Below are 27,412 nucleotides of genomic sequence, written 5' to 3'. Positions count from 1 at the left end.
TAGTAATTGATTAATAATCGAGTGTGGTATCTTATTAGAAGTTTCACGTATCTCAACTAAAAGCACTGCTGGTAGGAGGAGCTTACACTGAGCATGTATGATGAGAGAGAGAGTACATTTGTAAGAAAACTATTTCATTCTTGCACTGACAGTGAACGTGAAGCTGCAGCGTTAATGTCAGAGTTAATGCCGTGTACGTCTCACTGTCACTGTCCTTGAGATGAGAACTCATCTGCACCTGCTGAAGGTGAACACCAGGGCGGAAGCATAACAGCACCATCATGTGGTGTTACAGTACATCTCACACACTACAACTTTACTGACCTGAACAAACCAGAGACTTTAACATGTTCTTGAGTCATGTTCATGTTTCTGATTTCATATAAATGCTGTAAGAGTTAACGAGACATTGTCATGTGTGGACACACAACATTATCAGCTACATCAACCCTTCAAAGACGTTAAAAAGCAGGAGTTAGTCATTCAGACACCACATTATTATTAATAATAATTATCTTACCTGTATGTCATGGAGTCAGTTCCTGTCCTTTATTTTATTAAACTTCTTGGTTTCCTGTCTCCCTGTGTAGTGTGTTCTGCCAGGAGGCGGGCTGGTTGGTTGGTTGGGGGCGGGGCTTCTGAGCCACTCACCTGCAACTCATCTCCTCATTTACTTCTGATATTTTTCTGGATCCACAGAAAGTGTTCCTTGGAGAGCTGTGTTTTTTTCCCTTTGGCTTGATTTTGTTTGTTTTTGTAAATGAATTAGCTCCTCCTTTTTTTCCTAAAACGATCTGGAGTTCCGCTTATTTTGGGTTCAGTCAGTTTATCGTTTATTCATCATCACACTATATTTTATGTGTTTATTTTTAAGCCTAAGCCTAAGCCTATTTGTTTCCTCTTTAAAACCTTAAGATTCATAAGCAGGAAAACACATATTTGCTCATTTCAAGGCAGTTTGTTGCATTTAGTTTGGTATAACCTGTAGTCTGAAGGTGGCAAATGTTTGAAAGTAATTATGTTGTTTCTCCTGTCATTTGTCACGTCCCCGCTGATGTTTATTTGTGTATTTTTATTTCAGTTTGTTTTATGTGAGAGCACGAGCACTCATTTACAACATTATAGACAAGAAAGAAAAGGCAAACTAACCTACATCATAGAGCAGACTGTGTATATTCACTCAATGTCTGGTTGTCCAGCAGGAAAGACCCAAGGCCACCAATCCCAGAGACCCCCAAAAAAGACAGACGAAGCAGAGGGTCACGAGGCGGGCGGCCCCCCACACTCAGGGCCAGCCCTAAGAGGATTAGCGATGATCGAAGCACGGACAGACTCTGAAAAGCTCAAAGTTCATATACCCAGGGCCCCCCCACAGAGCCCATCACGCACTGGAGACAACAAAGTCCTCCCCCATACACTCCCCCAACGGGGACGAACCAGGGCCTTCTTCAGCCACACAAGCCGGGGGTCGACCCATGTCTGTATGAATGCCTCTTGACCCCGCCCACGACCGTGCGCTACTGCTGTCTACACACACCCTCAGTCAGGTGAAATGCTGTGTTTCTATCATGGTACGGTACAGTTTGGAACGGTAGAGCCCTGGCGTCAGGCTTGTATTTTCGACTGAGAACAGTACCGTTGCTTGGTAGGCGGGCTGTGGACTGTGGGCTGTGCCCGATGGCTGCGTAGCGTGACGTCGTACTGACGCGACGATAGCGAACAACAGAGATCCAGCAGCTATATTTGCTCCTGTGCGGTTTGTGGCCGTTTGTTTCAACATGACGTCAAGTTTGTGTGAGAATAGACTTCCATGGGATAAACACATTTTTCACCCTATCAGCTGACTGTCGTGGGAGGAGCAGAAAACGAGCTGTCTTTACACAAATGTACTAGTTTTATAGCGGGAAACACTTTCCATTCAGTTATGGAGTACTATATTGGTGTAAAGACGTGTTTAGACTGCAGGCAAATGCCCATTCAGTGCAACAGTGTCATAACGAGAAGTTTCTGGGTCACAACAAAGTAAGCTATGTTTATTTGCACATCATTCTGTCGTTTTCCCTCTTCAATTATTGTCGATTTTCGTTTTTCATTTTCCCATTTGAGCTGAGATTCGCCCCCCCCCCCCCCCCGCCGCCTGGATGGATGTTCCCATTTGTAAATGGGAATCGAGAAACGTCTCGTCTTCTGATTTTGGTTTTATTTTCTTAAAAGGAAAATTCCCATTAAGTACACAGACCGGGAAGTGTGCCAAAGAATGGAACTGCTGTTGCTGGTTATTTTGGTACTATTTCTAATGGAAACACAAAAAAATACATACAGTAATATACCTAAACTATAGTATATATATATATATATATATATATATATATACTGTATATAACTGAACTGTTCCACTCGATGGCAACGCGGTTTAAAAGCTTGACAGAAGGACACATCATGATGAGCCTGTTTCTCTTTACAGAAGCAGAAGAATCATGGATGTTCATCACAATAATATGTTTATTTTTATTACGATGCGCAAAATGATCACATACTGTCCCATTCCATAGTTACAGCCAATCACCTGATATGGAACTTTGCTGTAGTAAAAAAAGGGTGGGGGCAGGAGAGACTCAGAGAGGTGGAGATGGAGGGGGAGAGGAGGAACCCGGATGCTGATGCTGCCCGATGAAGAGGAGGAAGAAAGAGAGAGAGAGAGAAGCGTAACTGTTCACTTCTGACAACCAGGCTGACACCTTACATTCAGAAGTGAAAGGCGATTTTTCTTTCATGATTATTTCTCTCAGTGGCTGTTTTTTGTTGTTGTTTTTTTGCGCTCACTGACCAAACCTTAAAGGATGCGATGATATGATGAGCTCAGCCGGCAGAGGGACAGAGAGAAAGAGAGAGAGAGAGAGAGGGAAGGAGGGAGGGAGGGAGGGAGAGTCAGCTTCCACAGAGCCAGCTGAGGATGCTTGTTGTTTCTAGAAGCAGGATTTAATCACCGGGCCGAAGCGGCCGCTGATCCTCCTGCGGCACACACACCGTGCGCACCGCTCCTCGCTCCGCTCCGCGCTGCTGCTGCAGCGGCTCCCGGCCCGGACCTTCCCGAGGCTGTTTGCCTGTGTGTGTGTGTGTGTGTGTTTTTTTTTAATGCTCGTTCCCCTCTTCCTCTATTTCCTGATGCAGGGCCGGGGAGGGGGTGAGCCAAAGTGTGCACCGGATATTGGAAAACCCATTCTTCTTGCTGATGCTGTTACGATAATAGATTACTATCTGGACAACGCCGCGTCTGCACAGGGAGGCACATCCTGACCAAGCGAGGCCTGGTCTTCACAGGAGGGGAATGTGTCGTGTTGGGAGGATTATTGTGGAAACATTTTTTTGGATGGTAGCAGTGGCCGGGACTGAGGTGGCGCTGGAGGGGGGACCTTGATATCGATCAGAGCAGGGACGCAATCAGGGCTTTCTGACTTCGGATATTTGAGACTCTGCTCTTACAGAAATCAATCCTGTGGCAAGTGTAGCCTTCCTGTCCACGTCTGGAGGAGATTTTTCTTCTCCTTTGCTCCACTTGTTTTGGGCCACCACCATAAGCTCAGCAGAATCTTCCAACCACTGGTATTTGTAGCAGGAGTGGCTTGAAAGTGACTATTCACTCAGTTGTGAACAGACCTCGTTCGCCTCCATTCTTGCTCATCTTCTCTGTCCGGATGATGCTGCTGCATTAAGAGCGAGACACATCCTGGAGAATACTTTATTCTAAGAGAGGAAACAGGGCCCAGACCTGACCGCATGACAAACAAGTGTATGGGAGTAGCCTGCAGGGCCCGGCTTTAGATCACGACCACACCAGTCCTCCTCCTCCTCCACCACCACCTCCTCTCTCCTCTCTCCTCTGTCCTCTCCACTCTCCGCCGTGCCGCCGCCTGGGATGTGCGTTACGGGATTACGCACGGAGCAGAACCGAGCCCTATCTTAATCGGCCTTATATTCTGGAGAGAATTTCACCTCGGGAAGGATGAGCAGCAAGGAGCTGACGGGGGGCCAGTCCACCCAGTATGTGGGGCCCTACAGGCTGGAGAAGACCCTCGGGAAGGGACAGACAGGTAGGGACCTCCAGAAATGTCCAAGTCCTTGCAGTAATGCTTATTCCACGGTGTTAAACCCCTCTTTAAAACCCATTGAAATCCCTATTATGTTCAGAGCTCATGGTTTAATCCTCACTGCATGTCTTCTTATCTACACTGGTGTTTATTGTGCTGCAATCTTCTTAAGGAGTGTCCTGAAATCCATTAGAAGGCAACACTAATACCGGGAGGAGGGAGAAGACATAACAGCAATCCATATTTAAACCTGAGATTTTTCATTGTTTGTGACAATGTCAGTAAAGCCTCTTGAATTATGTATGACACCCCCCCTTCCAGTTCTCACACTGATGATTTGTGATGTTGAAACATTTGCTTCCTCCCTGTCTCTCTGTGCCTCTGCAGGACTGGTGAAGTTGGGTGTCCACTGTATAACGGGACAGAAGGTGGCCATAAAGATTGTGAACCGAGAGAAACTGTCTGAATCTGTCCTCATGAAGGTACAGCGCTTCTTCCGTCCGTGTGCATATGTGTATACAGTGTACTAACTGCACCTGCTGGGCCTGTAATTGTGGCCGTATCCTACCTACACAAATAGATTCTTTATTTTTGTCAGGAAAAGCCCAGTGTCAATCTGTTGTAATTCAGAGGTGCTGAGTGTGTGGGCACTGCATCTATACGCTGAACAATGGAGATGATTTCAGTCTGCTAATTAAGCTCTCCGATGAAAGCTACTGCAGCTGAAACACACCGGTCTGAGATAATACAGATATTAAAAGGAAACGCCGGTGCTTCGGTTACGTCTGACTCCTCGAAGCCTTTGTGCAGTGTGTTCATTTTAAAACTACAGCCGGTTGCTCGGGGGAAAAGTTAAGGCTGTGTTGAGCTGTCATTTAATAAGTCTCTTTAATAAGAGTCAGAAACCTGTGGAGGACCAGGCTCAGGCTGTTTTAAAAACCACTGTCTGCAGGTTTTTGACCTAAATCTGTCAAGTTTTGGTTTCTTCCTTTTAAACTTTATTGAGTAACTTTGACAATATTTGCCTCTTACATTCAAACACAGATTAGATTGAGGTCGTGTGTGGTTTCTCCTCTGACAGTCCAAGAACATGTAGATTTGGTAGATTAGGAAAATTGGACACTCCTAAATTGACAGGTGCCAGAGTGAATGGTTGTGGTCCTGTGATGGACTGGCGACCGGTCAGCTGAATGAATGAATGAATGAGTGAATGATTCGATTTATGTCAAGAGAGACAGAGTTAATAGCCAAAAGACGCGCCCTGTTTCAGAAGCGAAGTCTTCTGCTCACCCCATAATTCAGCACTTAGATGGGATTACTGCCACTGAGCTGCCACTGCACACACACCCAAAGTCAGATGTGATAGTTTTGCTTGACAGAGCCCGTTTTCAGAAGAAAGAAGCTGCTGTTCCATCATTTCTGTTCACGGAGACCAAACAGAGGAAGAACGACAACAAAAAAGTTACATCCTGCAGCTTTAACTTAAAAGTTAACTTAAAGTTTACTAAAAAAAAATCTCCCGGTTTATAAATACCGTACTGTACTGCTCAGTTGTGTTGCTTTGGAAAGTTGCCCATTGCTCATTGCTAACTGGCAGTAACTGTGCTGCTGGCTGCTGTCTGCTAGCTTTAGCTGCGAGGGCCAAACAGCGAAAGCATATTTAACTGCATGGAACTGAAGCTGCTTTTTAACGCTGGCACTTCCTGTGCGGCTTTTTCTTTTTTTGGTGCCACAACATCACACCACAGATATATTAGCGTGGCCTAATGCTTCAAACTGACGTAACTTTAAACCCACACCAGGCTCATTTCTTTGCTAAAACAAGAGGCTGAAACAACTTTAATACAATGTCAGCAAGTTAATGTATAGCTAAATGCAATATGTATGCAATGGAATGTGTCTCTCTGACAAACCACTAAAATGTTAGAGTAATATTCTCATCTTTTAGCTTTGGTTTGGTCTGAACCAGCTCCTGAAGGACACGCTATGTGCTAATAGCTGCACTATGTTTACCAGCTCCTCTTGACCTTTTCTTTTTTTTTATTGGCAGACAATTTGACATGTGACAGTAGGAAAAGTACAGGTGTGAATAATCCAACAGGGCCTTGAAATGTGACTTGTGAACCTGTGTTTTTAAAGCGAAAAAGAACACGGTTAGCAGGCTAATGTTGCTCGATGAAAAGTCAGTTGGGGAATTGACAAAATGAATAATTCTGAATTTTATATTAATAAAATAAGAATATTTTAACTTAGAATCTACCAGAAATATTCACTTCTAGGGGCTCGACAATTTTTGGGAAGCGTCAGCGCGAACATTGTAACTGGTGACTCGGAGCTTTCAGAAACTTTCCTCTCACAAGGTTGTGATTACGTGATTGCAAGAGATTACGTTCGAATGGGTTTATCTGGTGAACACAACCCCCACCAACTCTAACACTGTCTTTATTGACTTATTAACTAAAACGTCATCAGAAACCTTGTCAAAATGTCTGCTGTGTATAAAGGAGAGCAGATAATGCCATCAGTTTGGAAACTGTAAGAAACAGTGAAGTTTGTACTACGGCGTGAAATAGATCACAGCAAGTGTGAGCCAGTAGTCAAAACCCAAACTTTTACATAAACCCAAGTTAAAAAAGTTACTGTAACTATGTTTGAACAATATACATAAGGAGTTATTGCATTCAATCTTGCAGTAAATGTGTATCCACTTGGCAGCTTTGGAATAAATGATGACTCGCATCAAAAAGAAACTAGTGTTAAAGCTGTATCTGCTTTATCTATGACGCACAGAAAGTCAGTGGCTCAAAAATGTTGTTGCTTCGTGGAATCCACACTAACAATCCACCAGAGCTCCTTGTATCACCTGTGTTTTGAAGATTTCGGCTCTCATTGAGCTACGGCATTACATACGATGTGGTCGCACTCATAGTAGTTAATGGAAATGGCCATAATTTGCATGTTTTCTTCAATGGAATGATTAGAAATATGTTTTAAAAGTGAGAAAAGGTTGGCGTTATTACTAAAAGAATTAAAACAAACATAAATAACGCTGCCTTTGTCATTGCTTCCGCATCATATTTACCTTCCTGTTCTTTCTAACATTTCTATTTGCATCATTTTAACCTCCCTCCTCCTCTTTTCTCTCTCTCTCTTAACCTTTCCACACATCTCTCCCTCCCTCTGTCTGTCCAGGTGGAGAGAGAAATAGCTATTCTTAAACTAATAGAGCACCCTCATGTTCTGAAGCTGCACGATGTCTATGAGAATAACAAATACCTGTGAGTATCTCTTCATCTTTCGTCTCTCTCCTCTCCTCTCCTCTCCTCTGCCTCTTTCCTCCAAATCGTTCCTCTCTGCCTCTGGATCTCCGCCAGAGCAGAAACAACCTTGAAACATACAGTGATGAGATGAAGTTAAATAGCCGTGTGACATCGACGATATACGAGGTGGTGAGAGTGTGTTTAAGTGTGTATGAGCCTTAATATTTAGAGGAGGCGGCGGTGACTCATGAGCGTGGATGGAGATGGCTTCTGTCGCCGCACGTCACCTCTCTGACTTGCGTGATCTCCTGTCTCCAGGTACCTGGTGTTGGAGCATGTGTCGGGCGGAGAGTTATTTGACTACTTGGTGAAGAAGGGCAGGCTGACCCCCAAAGAGGCCAGGAAATTCTTCAGACAAATCATCTCCGCCCTCGACTTCTGCCACAGCCACTCCATATGGTTCGTGAGACACTTTTTATCTTGGTCTGTGGTTTTATATCATGATGTTGTCGCGAGATTCTCTGCTACGACTGAGAGTCAGAAGCTTTTCAAATCCTTGTTTTAAGGTCCAGTATGTTGGATTCAGAAATTGAATACAATATTTATTATGTTATCATTAATTAATGGGGAGCAGTTCCTCTTCTGCAGAGTGTGCCGTGTTTGTACAGTAGCCCAGAATGGACAAATCAAACACTCAATCTAAGGAGGGCTTATAGTCCTATAGTCTTAAACCTTTTAAAAAAGAGTTTAATGTTTATTGGCTCCCATGAAAGGTTTAGGGAAGGAAGGAGCTAAACTCAGCTGGCATATGGGGCGAAAGGAGAGGTACACGCGGAACATGTCGCCAGTTAAGAGAGGAATATTTATGTAAAGGCTACAAGATTGCATTGTATTGCAAGTTAACATACGTGTGTGTGTGTGTGTCTGTAGTCACAGAGACTTGAAGCCAGAGAATCTTCTCCTGGATGAGAAGAACAACATCAGGATAGCAGACTTCGGCATGGCCTCGCTGCAAGTCGGGGACAGCCTGCTGGAAACCAGCTGTGGGTGAGTCGATGAAAGTAACCAGTAGGTTAAAGTTGTACGTTTAATGCGTTCGAAACAAAGCTGCCGCAAACCCCCGCCGCGCCTCTTTTTACGCAATCGATGGCTTTGCTGATTAGAGGCTAAACCGTTTTTTAATCAGGAGGAGCTTGGATTTAACAGATGAAATATGTAGCACTCACCTGGATTCACCTCAGTCAAATACATGCATAATAATAACAATAACATATAATAATATATATTTAATAATAATAATAATAATAAAAAAGCTCTCAGGCTTTTGCTAACATAAGAACACGTAGATAGAGCACCTGTACATTGGCATCTGTTTAAACGGTGTAATAATATACCTGTGCTGTCCTTACAGATCCCCACATTATGCTTGTCCAGAGGTCATAAGGGTAAGTAACCTCTCTCTGTGTGTGTGTGTGTGTGCCAATGGGGACCTAAATCTGTTTACACAGTCACGTTATGGGGACTTGTCTTCCTTATGGGGACAAGTCAATGTAATGTCTTAATGTCTTCTGTGTGTGTGTGTGTGTACATGTACATAATGCCCCGCTGCCCTTCTTGTGTTCATGTATCAGGGGGAGAAGTACGACGGCCGCAGGGCAGATGTTTGGAGTTGTGGAGTCATCCTCTTTGCTCTTCTTGTGGTGAGAATGTCCATTTATTTTTGCTCCATTCTGTCTTGGCACTTTCTTTTTGCTGTGTGTTGGTTTTTTTTTTTCCTCTGAAAGCCAAAACCGTTTGTCATTATCAAGTATTAAAGGAACTTAATGGAGTTTTTGGTCACCAGTGGCACCGCAGAGCAACGATTTTGATAATTGATGTCTTGTTTGTATCCTGTGCTCCGCGCGCAAGAGACTGAGGACGGAGAGACGGCACATAAAAAACGGACGTCGTCTTCCTGTCGCAAAACAAACTCACATTTTAGAGCCTCGAGGTTTGTGCAAGTGGAAATTCACGGACGTCACCTGCAAAGTTCCTCTAAATGGGAACAAAGTTTGCAAAGTCAACATCACGTTCTATTACAGAAGACCTGAAACTAGTGATTTAGACCATTAACTCCTCAGTAAAAGGTTTATGGAGGTTTTAGATCAAAGCAGAACTACGACGTGCATTCAGATGATGACAAAGACCGAGCCTGCTCCATGCAGCACGACACTTTCCGGTCCTTGTTATGTTCAAAGAACAAGACGACGGCAGCGAAGGAGGTGATAATCAGAGAGGTTATTTGAGGAGATCCGCCGCTTTCCATGCATGTTCAGCCCGTCGCTCAAAGAATGAGTGGGAACACCTGGTGAGAAATCGCTGCTGTTTGGAATGAAATGTGAGAGCGACTGACGTGGACCCTCATTTTAGCGTGAATGGCACTGCTGCCGCGTACACGTCAGCAGAAACGTGTAGTGCTATGCAGATAAAGAAGTAAGGAGGGGCCTTCAGTGTGTCCCAAAGGATTGAATTACTCCTTGAGCAACTGTGTGTTGAACTCAGCGAGTATTCAGTTTTCATTTTTTTTCTCTCTCCTTCTCCTCCCATCCTTTTCCCAGGGTGCCTTGCCCTTCGACCACGACAACCTGCGGCAGCTTCTGGAGAAAGTGAAGAGCGGAGTGTTCCACATGCCCCACTTTATACCTCCTGACTGCCAGGCTCTGCTCAAGGGAATGATCGAGGTCAATCCTGACAAGAGACTCACGGTGAGGAGAGGGAGGATTCAAATATTAAGTCCCCGTAACATGAAAATCCCCATTTTAGTGCCTCAATCATGTTAAAGTTGCTTCAGATGTCTCAAGTCCTCAATTCTGCTTTGATATTCTTGATCACTCACCTTGTAATCGGGGTTGTACGCTAAGTTACATCCGATCCAAGTGCTGTGGGATTTCTCTTCAATGTTTAGATGAGCTTGCATTTCTCTGGTCGCTCCCTCTCGAGCGGCTCCATGGAATTGTCTTTCTGCTCAAACGTATGTGGCCTCACTCCTCACTCCTCACTCCTCACTCCTCACTCCTTCTCCAGGAACATCACTCTCAGCTTCTGCTTTAAAGTTAACCGTTAGTGCTCGCGCGGTGCAGGTCTGTGCCGCAGGCACACACCGTGGTAAATTGCCGTGGGAATAGTACACAATTCCTAAGCAGTGGAACGTAGTCACGAGATTTTCTAATCCTTATTGGTTTATTTCAAATCCTTATTTTAAGGTCCAGTATGTTGGTTCTAAGGAGGGCTTTTCATCTTTTTAGTAGTATCTTTTTCTTGATCCTATAGTCTAGAGCTGCAATTGACGATTATTTTCTCGATGAATCGTTTGGTCCGTAAAATATCAGAAAACTGTCTTGTTTTGTCCACAAACCAAAATGATTCACTTTTAATGATTTCTTTTATTATCCAGAGCAAAGAAACAAAGAAAATACTCACATTTAAGAAGCTTAAACAATCGGACATCTTGTTTTAATCATGAAAAAAGCTTTGAACCGATTTCAAAATAGTTGTCGATTCATTTAGTAATCGATGATAAACTTTGGGAATTAAATCTTTCCCTACCAAGAATCAAACCCAGGCAAATTGCCGTGGGAATAATACACAACTCCTTATATGGACATCCTGGGGTGTGTGTGTGTGTTTACAGGTCTTCAGGCTTTGTTACAAGAATATAAGATACTATGTTGCACATGTATTCTTATAGCATATAAGTAGAAGTATCTGTATGTACTTTTTAACAGAGAAAAAAAAGCAGTGTGTTCTACGGGTTAACTCCACAGATGGCAGCGCGACGTCCTCCACAACAGAGAGTATGCATGGACGACAACATAGCCACATACTGTACGTCCTCATGCTGAGGTGTCGCTCTAAAGGCCAATCAGTGCGTCGACGAGCTCGTCCCTCACAGCATGTTCTCACCAGTCAAACATAAATACGCTCCGTGAGCCATGTTTGTTTCTCCTCAAGTTTCCATCATAAATGGAAACAGGGAACACAGTCTTCTTTTTGGACGCACCGTCACTGAACAGCAATCACATGCTATTGTCAAAGCTAACACTTGTCAGTGTATACACAGAAGAAAAACAGCATTGTTTCTTCTGTTTGTAATCCCTGGGACAAGACTAAAGCAGGCGTGACACTTTAAACAAGTCCTATTTATTTTGGTGTACACCTGACTGAGGAAGAGCAGCGAGCATATGCAGTGCATATATTATTATTATTATAATATTATTATTATTATGTGGCAGCGATAAACATATTCTATTCAATTCAATTCAATTCAATTCAATTAGTTTGACAGACGGGACCTGTCAAACTTTACACACTGTGAAAGAGTTGTGAGGAAGAGTTTTGGAAGATAAACTGTGTCAAAGCAAAAACTACAGAGCAAATATTTGTGTGTTTGCAGTGGAAGCGCAATGTAAATAAGTGTAAGGACGCACATAGATGATAAATACACGTTTGTGTATGCAGTAGTGCGACACACGTCGTGAGGCCGAGGTTGGCCACAACTGCCGTTACCCAGCCTGAACTTTAAAGAGAGACTTTTTATCTTATCTTTTCGTTTCATGAATTTTCATTTTTTCTTCTTTTACACGCGTATGATTGACACATTTAAACCAGGAACATAAAAACAGACTCAGCCTCTTTGTTACACATGGTTTTCAAACTGTGGTTTGTGTAACCACCAGTGGTACGCAGACTTCCTCTGGTGGTACTTGGAGGAAAATCAGAAATACTGTTTTACTGTATATACCAGGGAAGTTTGAATGAATAATAAAAAAAAATATATATATATATATATATATATATATATATATATAATCTTGTCTGAAATGACTCTATTTACACCGCTGTATTTTAACGTTGGTGATAATGTTGTTACTGTGAGAGCGCAATATTTCCTAAGGTGTTACTTGGTGTAAAAAGGTTGAGAACCACTGCTTTAGTTTCTTCATGTTTTCTTTGGTGCACACTTGTGCGCGGTTGTCAGGGATAATTATCAATGGCACATTGATATTAATGATTAATGAGTGGAAATGAAGTGTCCAGCAGTGACTGAACAGAAGGACACAATGAGGCACGGAGGGTGAGGGAGAGGAAGATGCCACTTCCTTTTCACCTAAATGCCAGCTTTCCATACTGAAAACAGAGCTTGAAAAGAGGCTGGCAGCTCAGGGAGACAGAGGGGAGGGTGAGTGGATGAATAAAAAGGATGACTGAGTGAAAGGACCGTTGGAGGAAATTCCACTGCACTCAGCTTATGAAGGGAAGCTGAGCTAAAGCAGGCGTGTGGGGGAGAAATGAGCTCGTGGTTATGAGGCAGAAAGAGAGAGGCAGCTGGGATGATGTGGTCGGTCTGGAAATAAAGACGAGGAAGACGGAAGAGTCTGGTCACTCAGTTAGTCATTCAGCTAAAACACAGCAGATTTAATCAAAGCTGTGGGTTTGTGTGATGAGCTGTTGATTAATGGAGCCTGAAACCAGGTCAGACTGTCTCTATCTGCCTCTGCCTGTCTGCCTGTTCCCTCCATGGAAACCAAGCCACCATGCGAGCCAGGAGTGATAATTGCTATATTTGTAGTCAGCAAGCGGAACAGGAGGAAAAAATGAAGTCAGACTTATTCACATTTTGGCCTTTTCTTTGTGTTCACATGCACAGCTGTGGCTTCATGCAGCTATGAGCTCGTGTGCAGAGTCAGTGTTCACATCTGCACCTGGTTTTCATGTCTCTCCATGACGTCCTTATGCAGGGGCGGGACTTCTGCACAGTATTCTACAGCCGATAGCTCGTTGCTCTTGTGTAATGACGGCAATTCCTAGCATTGGTAACGCACTGATGTGTACTTACTGTATTCACTGTCAATTAATTATCATTTAATAACAGTTAGTCTGGACTACAGTGTGGCTCGGGCCACATTTTTCACACCCAACACTAGGGCTGAACAATTCATCGAAACTTTATCAAAATCGCAATACCGCAATACTGCAATACTGCAATACTGCAATACTGCAATACTGCAATACTGCATTACTGCATTTTTCAAATCGCAGGCGGCGCAATATTTGTTAAAGCCAAAATGTCCTTATCCTTTATATTAATAACTCTCTTGATTGATACACGTCTTATTCTACATCTTTGTTTCTCACAGATCTGCACTAATATCACACAGTAATCATTTTAAATAGGTTTTTTGAATTAAAATGAGAATAAGGACGTAAAAATGACCATTCCCTCTGATGTCGCGAATCATATCGCAATGAAGTGTCCTCATGAGATGCTAAATAGAAAGTTCTATCAGTTCTAAACAAAAAAACACTCACTGATGGTCAATCACTTTCCAGTTTCTACTTCATCCATCCATCTTTCCCGCTTTATTATCCACATGAGGCTGGTGCCAGTCCCAGCTGACATAGGGTGAAAAGGCAGTGTACAGCCATCACAGGGCTTCTTATAATCACTTATTTTTACTCATTAGACGTCGATTTAGTTAATGTTTACACCATATTTTCAGTAAAGCAATAAAAAAAGTCATTTAAATTCCCCTTTATTTCACCAAACAAACCTAAAAATGTCCCGAGCTCAACAATTGAGCAAAAAGCTGCATCAAAACTTACTTTCAGCTTCATGTCGTCTCATAAGAGAACGCCATGGTCTTTGTTGCAGCCATTTTCTATGAACACAATTTAACTTTATGCAAATTCAAATTTTTGCTAAATTCTAAATTCATACTGTGTTGCAAATGTGACGTAGAAAAGGAAATATTGACCAGTGACTGATGGCATTTAAAATAACGCATTTTGATTGGCAACAAGATTGATATAAAAGCTTAAGCACCAGCAAAATGGGGCAGAAGCCACTGGACTTTAGAGCCACACAGTCTTTTCACCTACACCGTTTTCAGTTAGCTTTATATAGAAAAGTCAAGATTTTTATTTCACAATTAAAAATACAAGAAAGAAGAGTGCAAAAACTTGGAGGCCCTAAGCTAGTGAGTCAGCTGAGCTGCACCCACAGTCGTACTCACTGTACCTGAATGATCACATGATATGTGTTTGTAGGTTAGTTAGTTAGTAAGGATGCAGATTGTTTTTGTTTGTATTTGAAAAAGAAAATGTAGCCGTGTGAATGCAGCCTAAGCAGGAGACATCGGATCACCCTATTGTCACTTTAATCATTACTGTATATCGGTTAATGTTTGATGCTTGGTTTTATTTGATGAATGCATAATTAAGTCGCTTGTTAATGATCCTAAAATGTGTGTTTTTTTTCTGTTGTTGATTGCAGCTAGAAGCAATACAGAAACACAACTGGTACCAGTAAGTTTAACATCTTCTTACATATTTTACGTGTGTGTGCATGCATGTACTGTATACTGTATATATGTATCTGTATAAATACCAAAAGGCATAAAGTCTCCCAATGAAATGGTAGAATAAGAGTGTAAACAGCAACATTTAATGTTAATGTTGTCGGGATGATTGTTAATATATTCTTTAAGACCTTAAAATCGCTCTAAAACTGAATATTTTAGTAAAAAAAATTTATTTGGAAAATTATAAATCACGAGGCTGTGGAATGAATGGAAAGATGCAAGGCTCCCCCTAAATCCCTAGGACTGTATAATGGCGAGCTAGACTTTTTGTACTAAAAAGTCATGTCATTCCATCCCTATCACCAAGATATAATCCCATCTAAAGTAGGTCATCGTTTTCTACCACCGCCTGCTGCAAACTCTGACACCTGTCTGACGTTTCTTCTTGCCCGTGCTGACGACATACAATGACATCTTCCCCCGACAGAGGTGGCCGTAACGAGCCTTGCCCGGAGCAGCCGCCTCCTCGCCGTGTGTGTTTGAAGAGGATTCTGTCCTTAACGGAGCTGGACCCCGACGTGCTGGAGAGCATGTACTCTTTAGGTTGCTTCAGAGACCGCGTCAAACTCACACAGGACCTTACAAGTGAGGAGTGAGTAAAAACAATATCGCCTTCAATGTTACATTCAGCCACACTCACACCATGGTCCATGATGTCACGATACAACGATTTTGTCACAATCAGTATATTGCAAGACAATCATATATATCACGATGTCTCTCTAAGTGATGAGCACCTTCATTTGCCCATTAAAATATCTCTATTTGCCCTGGTGTATTGATTAATGAAGACGATATATCACCAAATCTCTATTTAGACCCATCCCTACCAGTGGTGACACTGCATTGGAATTCAACATGTTGGTTTTTGGACTTTGGATCCCCTTTAAAATGAGACGATACAATGTTATTTGCATTTTACACCTTCAGAATTGTGTGAGACAATACACCAGTTATCAGGGTTTTACCGGTTTGTGACGACATTTTCCTGCCAATCGACGTCTTCACTCTCGTCTGCTGCTGTTCCGCGACCTTTGACTTCTGCTCCTCTCTCCTCTGCAGAGAGAACCAGGAGAAAATGATCTACTACCTCCTGTTGGACAGGAAGGAGAGATACCCAAGCTGTGAAGACGAGGACCTGCCTCCCAGAAATGACGTCGGTGAGAACACAGAAACAACGTGACAAATAAAAACAAATGTTCCGTTTGAATGGCACTATTCACTATTGAGAATTTCACCTCAAAAAGGTTTTTATTTAACAACAAAATATTTAAACTCAAGTCAATGTTAAGTTTATTTATGTAGCCAGTTGAAAAATATAAAACGAAAGAACAGAGAAAATATAAAACACAACAAAATATCATAGATGTTTGAGGAATCAAATGTTGCACAATAGAAAATAAAATCCTAAACCTGTATTTCTCTCCTCAAAGACCCACCCAGGAAGCGTGTGGACTCCCCCATGTTGACGCGCCATGGCCGCTGTCGTCCAGAGAGGAAGAGCCTGGAAGTCCTCAGTGTCACAGAGCAGGGGTCTCCCACCCCGCCTCGCAGGGCCCTGGACACTAATGCACACAGCCAGAGGTTTAATGAAAACTCATGCATTATGAGCAGGCATCTGTTTCTCAGCCAGCACCTCAGGGACTCATGTTGCATGTTGTTGTCTTCCAAAGGTCCCGTTCAGTGAGTGGAGCGTCCACAGGTCTGTCCTCCAGTCCTCTCAGCAGCCCCAGGGTAAGATCTTCATTTGTATTTTAAATCCATAATTCTATGAACTGTAAGAATAAGGTAATATAATAATTCACATTTCAAGAAATGTCCTCAGACGCCTATAGTATATGGCATGTAGGTACATGTCAGGCCTGCGAGTGGCGCTGTAACGCTGCCACATAAATACTTTAGAAATGGAGTTGAAGGATTCTGTAATAATCAATATATTGCATGAAAATCATAACGTGATACATGACGACATCACAAGAAAAGAAAACGTTAAGGTGAAAAGTTAAAAGTGCAGGATTTCTCTGTTTATTCACAACATAGAGAACAAAGTGCATAAAGTCTATGTATTGAACGTGGATGGAGCGTAGCTTTCTCCACCTTTATCCTGCTGTAGACTCCCTCTTGCCCAAGTTTCCCTCATTTATTTGAGCAGCGCCACCATGAGGAGACATGAAGTAGTGACGCCCGGCGAGTGAAACTACTTAAGAGCGCCTTCGTTTGTTAATTAAAATATTGATATTTGCACTAACGTATCTATTATCATATTACACAAGAAAGGACTGCGATTTATCACCAAATTGATATGTTGACTCACCCCTATGGAGCATGTACATAAAGCTAGCACGGTTAAGGGTTCGGTTAGAGTGGTGATGCTATGACATCAGCGTTCTCCCAAAGCTACGTATTGTTTGTGTACACATGAAAACACAGGCGTTGCGTCACAAGATACATGTTTTACGGGTCCCAAAATGCTAATTTCATGTGGATAAAAAGCCAAAATGATGCAAAACTTATTATTGTGTGTACGTGCTGAAACTGACCTTAACCTAACCACACTTCAAGTCCCCGCCCTTAACTCAGGGGAAACAGTGAAAGTTACACACAAATGCACTGTTTTATAATGATCTGATTTTCATGGTCACAATTATCATTTTTAAATGGAAATCTAACTAAAACTAAGCCAAACAAGAGTGTGCTTTTCCATCTCTTCTGGAGTTAGATATCATAATAACTTAATAGGAGGTGAATGGATGAATCTGCCTGTCACAGCTGGGCTGTGAACCCATGCGGATGACACAATTTTCTGTTTGACTCTGTCCCAGGCCATAAATATTACATTATTGGCCCAGACTTTGGACATGCCTGCCATAACTTAACAAGTTCCTCAGAAATGAGGTTCTGGCTCATTAGGACCAGGTTTTGGTCTCCATGAGGACTACTTGTCCTGCCAAGATCCCATGTACAACATTTACATGGTAGCACACAAAATGTGTGTCGTCCACAGCTGAATATAGTCCCAGATAAAAAGCAGCATTAAATCTGATTAGTAATTTGTGATACATGGTGCTGATAAGGTCGTGGATTATTATTAATATGAAATGATGCAACACTCAAAAAACAGCTCCAGCTTTATCCTTTAAATTATGATGATATGGAAATGATGTCCTGTTTCTTAAACGTCACATAGTCTGTTGTTTTTTATTTTCAGCAATTTAAATATATACTCATGAGTTTTGGCCATCAAAAAAATGATCTTTTTTCTACAGTAACTTTGATTGTCACCGTTAGTCACGCCTCTTCATCATTCTGCCATTTATCAACTTTATCAACCATGTACATTCTCATTTCATGGACACACCTCCTGCTGAAGTCACTCTACACAAGCTGTCAAGAACCAGAATGATGAAAGGATGAAACTAGGGCTGCAACGATGAGTCGATTATTAATTGATTACTAAATGAATTCAACTATTTTGAAAATGTATTCATCGTTTTCAAGTTTAAATTCAAGTTTTCAGGTTTTTCAGCTACTTAAATGTGAGTAGTTTCTGGTTTCTTTGCTCCAAATAACAAAAGAAATCATTAAAACTGAATAATTGTACTTTATGGACAAAACAAGCGGTGGATTGATCGATTAGTTGCAGCCCTAGACAGAACACACATACAGGACTGTACCCCAAAATAATCCTGATTCCATTTGGTGCGTTTGATCGAGGCATGTTGAAGAATTGTGTCCATGACTCATAATTCATGACCATTGCTCTCTGCCCATTCCTCTTTTCCTCCCCATATCTCTCTGTCTGTCCATCAGAGCCCGGTCTTCACTTTCAGCCAATCAGAAGTCACCTCCTCCACCGCTTCCTCCTCCAAAGATTCAAAACCAGGAAGTGCCAGCACCTCTCGGCCCACTCGCCCGCCACCTGACCCAAAAACACAGACCCTGCCCTCAAAGGGCCAGGCTGACCGGCCCCAGCTTCACTCCATGAAGTCCCTCCCTCTTCAGACCCCTCGCTCGCCTTCCCCGTCTCCGTCCCCGCTCCTGTCCCCCATCCCGCGCTTCTTCAACTTCCCCTCTCCATCTGTCTTCAAGTCCAAGAACGCCCACTCGTCCTCTAACTCCTCTCCCACCCCTCCTCCTGTTTCACAGGTCACACCGCAAGGTTCACCTCTGCCCACCCCACTGGGCACACCTGTGCACCAACTCCACCACCCCTCCTCCACACCCCTCCTCCCTCCTCCTCCTCGCCCTCTTCTTCCAGAGCCGACGGAGCCGGGGGGCCTCGCTGACCCCGCCCTCCAGCCCTGGCGGCAGTGGTGGGCTGGCCTCCTCCAGCTCCGCCCACTGGAGAACAAGGCTCAACTCATTCAAAAACAACCTGCTGGGCTCGCCGCGCTTCCATCGGCGCAAACTACAAGGTGATTATATGTGAACGGCTGCATCCACACTACTAACTTTTCATTTGAAAATGATGTTTTGTGATAAAAATCCATCTGCATCCAGACGAGTAGGAATCGGAAAACCAGGAAAATAAACAATGGGGATTTCTGTATTCAGTGGTAATGGAACAAGAAAGTGAACGTGGGCAACGGCCGTTGTTTCTGCTCATCCAGACTAAAATGCAGCCCTGGAGTTTTCAAATGAGAATGAGCCAGCAGTGTTTGCACACTTCTCTGTTTTTTGTTTTTTTTGTTTTTTTAATCTCTTAAATGTCATGGTAGTTTGGACAGACAGATGGGCAGACAGACGGGCAGGCAGGTGTATATGCAGCAGGATTTCTGAAAAACAAACAAAGCAGAGCAAACAAAACACTGAGTAGTGTGGATGTAGCCTTTACTGTGAGTCCTCCTCATTAATCACGGTAAAGTAAAGTTACACCCTACACATGGGCTTTTATATTTCACGTTACATTTAAACACATATGGAGGAAAAATAGTTCATCGACTTAGACTTTTCCTGTTAAAGCGTGACTTTGTTGAGAGAAATGTGAGATTCTGTGATCATTTTCATTTAGCGCGGTCAAATTGAAGATTGACTTTTTGTCTTTTAGTCCCTACATCAGAGGACATGTCCAGTTTGACTCCAGAGTCCAGTCCAGAGTAAGTAAACACACGACTCACTTCCCTTTTGAATGTTTTTTTTATGCCAAAAACAAAAATTCAACAGCTTCTTGTGATAATTGGCGAAACAGTCTCAGAGCAAGATTAGTTCAGTAGTTCTTCTGGAGTTATAAACCATATATATATATGTATATATATATATGTATATATATATATATATATATACATATATATATATATAGACACAGTAGATTTAGTGACTTGTGAGTGAGTCAAATGTGTAACATTCCATTGTTTGCAGAGTTTGTAGCACTTACTGCAGCTTTCAGTTTCACTGTGTTTTCTAGTGGCAGATTAAATTAAAGCGATGACCTGTTTTATCTGACGTTGATGCGCCAACAGTCACCAACGGTCTCGACAGAAGTTAGTCTTCTGAACAACCTGCAGTTAGCGTTTACTTTTCAGCTGGTTCAAGTTTCAGTTTCTCGTCTAAAAACAGACACAGATATGTGAAAGAATGAAAACATCAATATCAGTGCAATCTCTCATCCGGAAGACACTGTTAAATTACACAATGGTTAAGGGTTAAAGGATGGACGTAATCATGTGTGCAGTGTTTTACACAAATGCAGCATAACTTTAGATTATTACAAGCAGATAATCCTACATGAAAAACTGATTTATTTACAGACTGGCCAAGAGGTCGTGGTTCGGTAACTTCATCAGCCTGGAGAAAGAGGAGCAGATCTTTGTTATGATCCGAGACAAGCCGCTCAGCTCCATCAAGGCTGACATCGTTCACGCCTTTCTCTCTGTGAGTGCCTCAGTGGCCACCAGCATGACTTCGTTCTCCATTTATGACATCTTTGAGAAATGTACCTTCTGGTGTGAGCGTCACCCTTTTTCTGCTGCCTCTGCAGATCCCGTCCCTCAGCCACAGCGTTGTGTCTCAGAACAGTTTCCGGGCAGAGTACAAGTCCTCAGGCGGCCCCTCTGTCTTCCAGAAGCCTGTCAAGTTCCAAGTATGACTTCATTTTCCATCTCATCATGAATTTAATGTCAGAGTGGTGTACAGTTCTGTACTCTCTGTAAAAACTGTGTGTTTTTGTTTTTTTATTAAAAGATTGCATGTAGGATTTAATGCTTCAGTGAAGTGAACAATAGAGAAAATACAGATTTGCTGCCACAAAAGCAGAATGCTTTTGGTTGATTTGTTTTTCTGCCACAGGTGGACATCGCATTTTCAGAAGGAGAGAGGGAACGTGAGAGAGAACGAGCAGAGAGGGAAGGAAGAAGAGAAATGGGCATCTATAGCGTCACCTTCACTCTAATAACAGGTAGAAGAATATCTTTTGAAGGAGATAAATAGATTGAGACACAAAACTGGATATTTATAAATATATATACTTCATCCAAAGAGGATGCAATAAACCTTGAATTCTTTGCTAAATAGAGAGTGAATGTAGCACTTTTGAATGCAAGTATGTATGTATATATGTATATGTATATATATGTACTGTATATATATGTATATATACATATATATATATATATATATATATATATATATATATATATATATATGTAGTGGCCTTTATATTTACCCCTGTTAGGACACAATGTTGCGTGACACTGTAGCACGTAGCTTGTTGACACTGCCTCCAAGTGTTAAACAGACGTTATTGCCGGTTTCCTCTCTCCTCTCAGGGCCCAGTCGCAGATTCAAACGAGTGGTGGAAACCATTCAGGCTCAGCTGCTGAGTACTCATGATCAGCCTTCTGTGCAGGCACTGGCTGGTGAGTGACACACACACACACACACACACACACACAGTGTTTCTGTCTCGTTGGTTCATACACCGGCTGCATGCACATGTGCTTTGTTCGTTTCACTTCTTCTCTCCCTTCACTCGCTCAGACGAGAAGAACGGTCAGCTTTCCCGTCAGCCCAGCACTCCATCGCGTCAGAACTCTCGGCGCTCTGAAAGTGGCTCTGATCGGGGAGAGAAGGAGCGCGTGGCAGACGGCGGGAGTGGGAGCAGCAGCAGTAGCACTGTCTTACAAAGGCGAGGGTCGGGGAAAGACAAGACCAGACTCCTCTCATCGTCCAATGGGACGCAGTCTCACCCCTGAAAAGAATGTTGTGGAAGAGAGGCCTTTCTCTCTTCCTCCCCTCTGTCCTTCCTACATTGTTTCCTTTCCCGTTCCCTTACTTTCTGCCTTTGCTTTCTGCCATTACTCCTCAGCGATGGGATGAAGGAGGGGGGAGGTTTTTTCTTGAAGCTGACCTAAGGATATGACGAAGAATTCCCCTCAAATGGCTGATTTCAGCAGAAATGTATATTTGTGGGGACATGGGGACAGGTTGTGCTGATCTTTAGTCAGCCTTCAAGGAGAACTTTGCCTCAGAGGGACGAGTGTAAAGACAGGAAATTAGAACATTTCCATCTTTCCGGAGGAATATAGGAAAAGCTTACAGCCATGGAAATTTCACGACATGCGACGATTTAACAAAGCACATTGCCTTCCCACCAAGAAATCACATGCAACACGTGGTTCAAATCCAACAGGAAACCTCCCATCAGTCAGTCAAAACAATTAAGGAAGAGACTGGCCAATAAACGATGCACCTCAAAGCATTCTCATTTTTCATATCCTGGCCAGCCAAAGGTCAACTGGATCATCAAGTCTCCTCAACACCACCTGACCCAACGTGATGAGTCACGTGACAAGAAATATGCCCTCCTCCTCGACTTGGCGCCAAATCACTCAGATGCAGTAAATCCGAATTCTCCAGTGAAGGAAACAAAATGACAATTAGCAAACACACACAGAGCCCTTTTTAACCACCACCACAGAACACGGGGAAAAAGCTGAGAAGTGATGGAAAATGGGTGTGATGTGGTTTACATCATGTAGGCGAAAGTCAGGACGGGACCTTGAGTGTATGAGAAACATTTATTTCCATAATTATTCCTGAATTACACTGATAAAGCTATGATACCGTATTGCCTTTAATGGAGGAGAAAAAGTGGATAGCTAGTTAGATTTAGCCTCGTTTTTAGGACACTAGTCTCACCACAGGTAGACTGTAAATACTCCCACTGAAGAGAGATGTGATGAATAGATAGACACAGAACAAAAGATAGCTAGAAACATTCCCATTAGGTTGAAAAGGAAGGAATAGAGAAAAAGTTGCAAAAATCATCCTGAGCAGGCGTGGTCCTACAGGGGGCCTGTGCCTCATAACGCCGAGTCTGGCCCCGCCCCCCCCTAACAGAAAATTAAATTATTCATTTTTGTTATGTCATTTCAAAAGCTGAAGAAATGTGGTTCAGTGTTGTCAGTCAGAGCAGGACACCCAGATACAGTAAAAAAAATCTCTTTCATGGTTGAAGGTACAAAAACACTCCCTGCTCGTGTCGATCTAATCCATCTACAACGGTCAGTGCTCCTGAGCTGTGGTGGTCATAGAAGTCTTATTTTGCATTGGTCAGGATTATTCTGTTTGAATGCAACACTGATGTTGTACAGTGACAGAGCTCCAGTTCGCTCTGTGTGCTGTGAAGTATTACCATCCAAAATCCACAAAAGTGAAAGACAAAAAACCCCCACTGTAATCAATGAGCTGAAGTTAACATAAGGCTAAACCCCGCCTCTCTCAAGCAGCTGTCCAATCATAGCTTTTCTACGGATGATAAAATCTGCCAGCTTCACTGCGGGGAAAAAAAAAACTGTTGTTTAGAAATGAGAATCATGCTTTTGTTCTCTTTTGTTTTTTAAAAAGTACAAAGAAATGAGTCAGGGCTCTCTCACACCGGCCATTTTGACATGTTTGAGCAGGAGGTGTCACTGATTTACATGAATGATGGCTCTCTTCTTGGTTTTGTAAAGAGGGACTTGCACGTGTGCAGTGAAGGCGTCACCTTTTGCCCAACTGCATTGTGGGCTTGTTGCTTTGCTGTGATGGCGTTGTGTGCTGTAGAAGTAGAGAAATAGATTTTTGTCTTACAGCAAAGTCTTAGAAAGTCGGAGCACTACACACTAAGATAAGAATTTTAAACTCATATTGCTCACCTCTACTGAACAGTTGCTTTACCTGAACGCCCCCTACTGACCAGACTAGACACTCGTTTTTGTTATTGACAGGTGTCGCCAACAATGTGACGTGTTTGCGTCCATGTTTTTTCCGTCTTCTCAACCGGAACACTGGACCATGTGCTCTGATAGCTGCCTCTATGCATCCTCGCCGCCAAGCAACATGTACGAGCAAGTCCCTCCTTAATCAGGACAGTGTGAAAATGTGACGATGATACAGACATCATTCAGTTAATTACTTCCACCTAAATGTCATCTGTCAAAATATCTGCCATGAAAGAGGCTCGTCCCGTGCCTCGTTGTCGGTTATTACCACCTCTTTACCTTCAGCTAGACATTTGAATGTGTTACTATTTTGCATCTTACAGGATGTTTAAGAGCAAATGCGGAGAAGAATGATTACCGAGACCAAAAGCTTGTACAGTGTATATAGGCATATTAACAATGACCTGGAAAAAAAACCCCAAACCTGTCCCTTCAATGAAATGTAGAACTCAAGACGACAGCCAATTGTTTAATGTTTATAGACCCACAATTAGGCCATCAAAACCCTTGCAGTGTTGCGTTTAGTATGACAATAGATGCAGAGTGATGCAGGCCTCAGCGACACCCCAACAAAACCTCAGTCCGCTGTGAAAGGACAGATGAACAAAAGTACTGTACTCACAAGACGACAAATGAGTAAACAGAGAGAAAAGTGGGGGGGGGAAAATGGGCGTGTCGTTGGTCATACAAATTGTCCACACATGTCTGCAAGGGGAAAAGAAAGACTCAAGCCACATGTAAAGAATGACATTTAGTTTGTTTTGCTGGCCACCATTTCCTTCTTCTCTGCTCTTTTCTTTCCGTTTGTTTTTCTTGTTTTTAATGTTTTTCTATGTGCCACCAGCACAAACAAAAGGAAGTGTGGCCAAACCATGTGAATGTCAAAAAAGGTTTTTTGAAATCACTGCAAGAGTGCAGCCATATATTTGTCCCACATATTTATTGAAAATGTATTTATTTATCTATTTATTTATGTTCCACGTGTTTGTTGAAGGTGTGACTTCTTTTCATGTACGAAAAACAGCAGGAGGAAGACGTTGCTTCTGAGATGTGGGGGTAAAGCAGCTCTCCCCCTCCCCCTCCCTTTTTGTAACATTTTAAAAACTTAAAAAAGATAATAATAATCCATCAGCAGGCCAACGTTTCTCAATATCCAGTGAAATATCGACAAGTGGAATTTAGAATCCACTTTGTCCAGCAGATGCAAAGCCTGACTTAAGGATTGAGTTTGTTAATAAACTACATTTTCCATTGTAGCCACAGGAGCTAACTAGCAAATGTTAAGGCACTAAGCTAAGACAGTGTATTAGCATAACATTAGCATCTTAATGATTTTCTGTGGGCATGTTAGCATGCTGGTGTTTTAGCTCAAAGCCTTTCAGTCCTGGTTAGAAAGAACAAATAATTCATGAACTGTAAACACAAACGTCTGTTTCATTTATTCGCGTAAACCAACGCCGACCCACCTAATTACACTTTTCGTGATTGACTTTCGGTCGTCTTTTCACCTTTTCTGCCCACGTAACGTTAACACTCAGAACAAGAATGAATAGGTTGGTGTTTGGTGTTCTGAAACACCCTGGTCTCAGTTGACAAAACATGCAAATGTAATGTGTTCTGAATGTCATTTTGTGCCCTGGGATGAGTTTCTGAAGTCTTTGGAGAAACTATTTGCTTCTCCCTTCACAGTTTCGTGGTATCTGGTGGCACAGGACATTTGGAAAATCTTCTGTGTGTGCTGGGATTTGACATCTTGAATCCAGATCTACTTATTAGAAACAGGTCAGGGAGCTTAAAATGGGCTTTATGTAAGATATGCAACTAGAATTTAAAAACCCCTGCAATCTAAATGAAATTCATCAGAGAGCGTTGTCCCTCTTCCCTCCCCTTCCTCTCCAGGGACTCAAGTTTACTCGGTAGTTTGTAGGAACCAATTCCACAGGCTTCAAGGAGCTACACTCAAACTCCCTTTTCCACAACATGAAGATAAACAGAATTTGCAGGCTTCAAATTAAACTTTAAGTCATGAATAAACTTGTCTGTACCACTGATACCAGTGAAACTAGTATTTTAGAATAACATGTTTCCTTACATACAGTAACTTTAAAGTCACACACGCACACACCTTTACACACACACACAAATCAAATGTCATGTTTTGTTTAACACAAGATCGGAGCCAACAATGTCACCCACATTCACTTTTAGAGACACATATTCTAGTGAAATGTTAGAAAATGGAAGGAAAAATGGAATAAGGAAAAGAATCTGCCTCAGTCCAGTCTGAGACACAGCAGGGCCCTCAGCACATTTGTGACAGAGATGCTCCCTGTGCGCTAAACTCTCCTATTGAAAGAAATCTCACACGTCCCTCCCTCCATCAACCCTCAATCCACCCATTCACTTTTGCTACCCCCCCGCCATCATCTCTTTGTATCTCTTGAATCCTGCGCCACGCCCATCCTTGTCCCAATCGCACATATCTCGCCCCCTTATATAATCAACACCCCCTCCCCTCCTTGTATACATTTTATACACCATATACTTCAATGCAGATGCTGTATATTTGTATACACTGTATGCTTGTCTCTGTCACCATTGTATGCCATTCATATCTACGTAGCATTCACTATCTTTTATCAGCATTATAGCCGCAGTACCACTCTACGTCTCATCATTATTGCTCATTCTTCTTCTGCAGATGGAGTTGTATGACTATAATCTCTTGTCTCATATTCCCCTCCATCCATCCATCCATCCATCCATGACCACCCCCTCCTTCATCTTGTGACCCTCCACTCCACACAACAGAAGAAGTTTTCTTTTTTTCACTCTGAAGAAATTCATGATGTCAGGAAATATTCAGCGGTGGAGCGGGGGGGAGGTGTGCGTGCGTGCGTGTGTGCGTGTGTGTGTGGGAGGGGGAGGGTGGGTTGAGAATACAGCTAACACAGTTAATAATGATGACAACAACGACAACACAGAGAAATGTCTGTAGTATAATTATGAAAAAGGAAAAGTGCACTATTATGACAACAATTATTATTGCCTGTGACAAATACTGACCAATAAACAACGATGGAAATATGCATTGGCTGTTTCTGTTCTGTTTCATGATACACGGGAATGTGAGCAAAAATCAATTTTTAAAGTTATGGAGCAGATTATTATATTAATGACAAAACTATTTAGCATTAGGGTCATCACCAGGTCACCACACATTGTTTTTAATCAAAATCCTTTGCCAACTGCTTATGTAGCCTATATATTCCGTGACAGGTGCCATAGTACCATGGTAACATGACACCTGTCAGTGGTTAAAATATGGCTGATAGATATATGTATACTGACTATAACTACTTCTATGAAAATAAAACACTTGTTTTTGTTATTATGTTTAATTTTATTAAACAAGCGGCCATGTGAAAAGGTAACCATGACGGCTTGTTGTGTGTTGGCTGTAA

The 27,412-nt window shown here is 42.4% G+C and overlaps 1 protein-coding gene across 1 annotated transcript; it reads left to right on the top strand.

Annotated features, from left to right (window-relative positions):
• Positions 1 to 2,646: 2,646 nt before the first annotated feature.
• Positions 2,647 to 27,037, top strand: LOC122785173 (serine/threonine-protein kinase BRSK2-like). The gene is given in 22 exon segments (XM_044050844.1): positions 2,647 to 4,091; positions 4,476 to 4,570; positions 7,281 to 7,366; positions 7,667 to 7,807; positions 8,279 to 8,395; positions 8,760 to 8,793; positions 8,980 to 9,048; positions 9,946 to 10,092; positions 14,661 to 14,692; positions 15,176 to 15,340; positions 15,811 to 15,908; positions 16,182 to 16,332; positions 16,422 to 16,482; positions 18,895 to 18,964; positions 18,967 to 19,020; positions 19,023 to 19,163; positions 19,796 to 19,844; positions 20,496 to 20,619; positions 20,726 to 20,827; positions 21,034 to 21,142; positions 21,513 to 21,602; positions 21,724 to 27,037. Coding segments are annotated over 22 exon segments (2,238 nt in total). The 5' UTR covers positions 2,647 to 4,003; the 3' UTR covers positions 21,939 to 27,037.
• Positions 27,038 to 27,412: the final 375 nt, after the last annotated feature.

This window comes from Solea senegalensis, linkage group LG19 (assembly GCF_019176455.1).
Source record: "Solea senegalensis isolate Sse05_10M linkage group LG19, IFAPA_SoseM_1, whole genome shotgun sequence".
NCBI classification, from domain to species: domain Eukaryota; kingdom Metazoa; phylum Chordata; class Actinopteri; order Pleuronectiformes; family Soleidae; genus Solea; species Solea senegalensis.
Note: the sequence above shows the minus strand (reverse complement) of the source record. Positions and strands in the feature narration are given on the sequence as shown.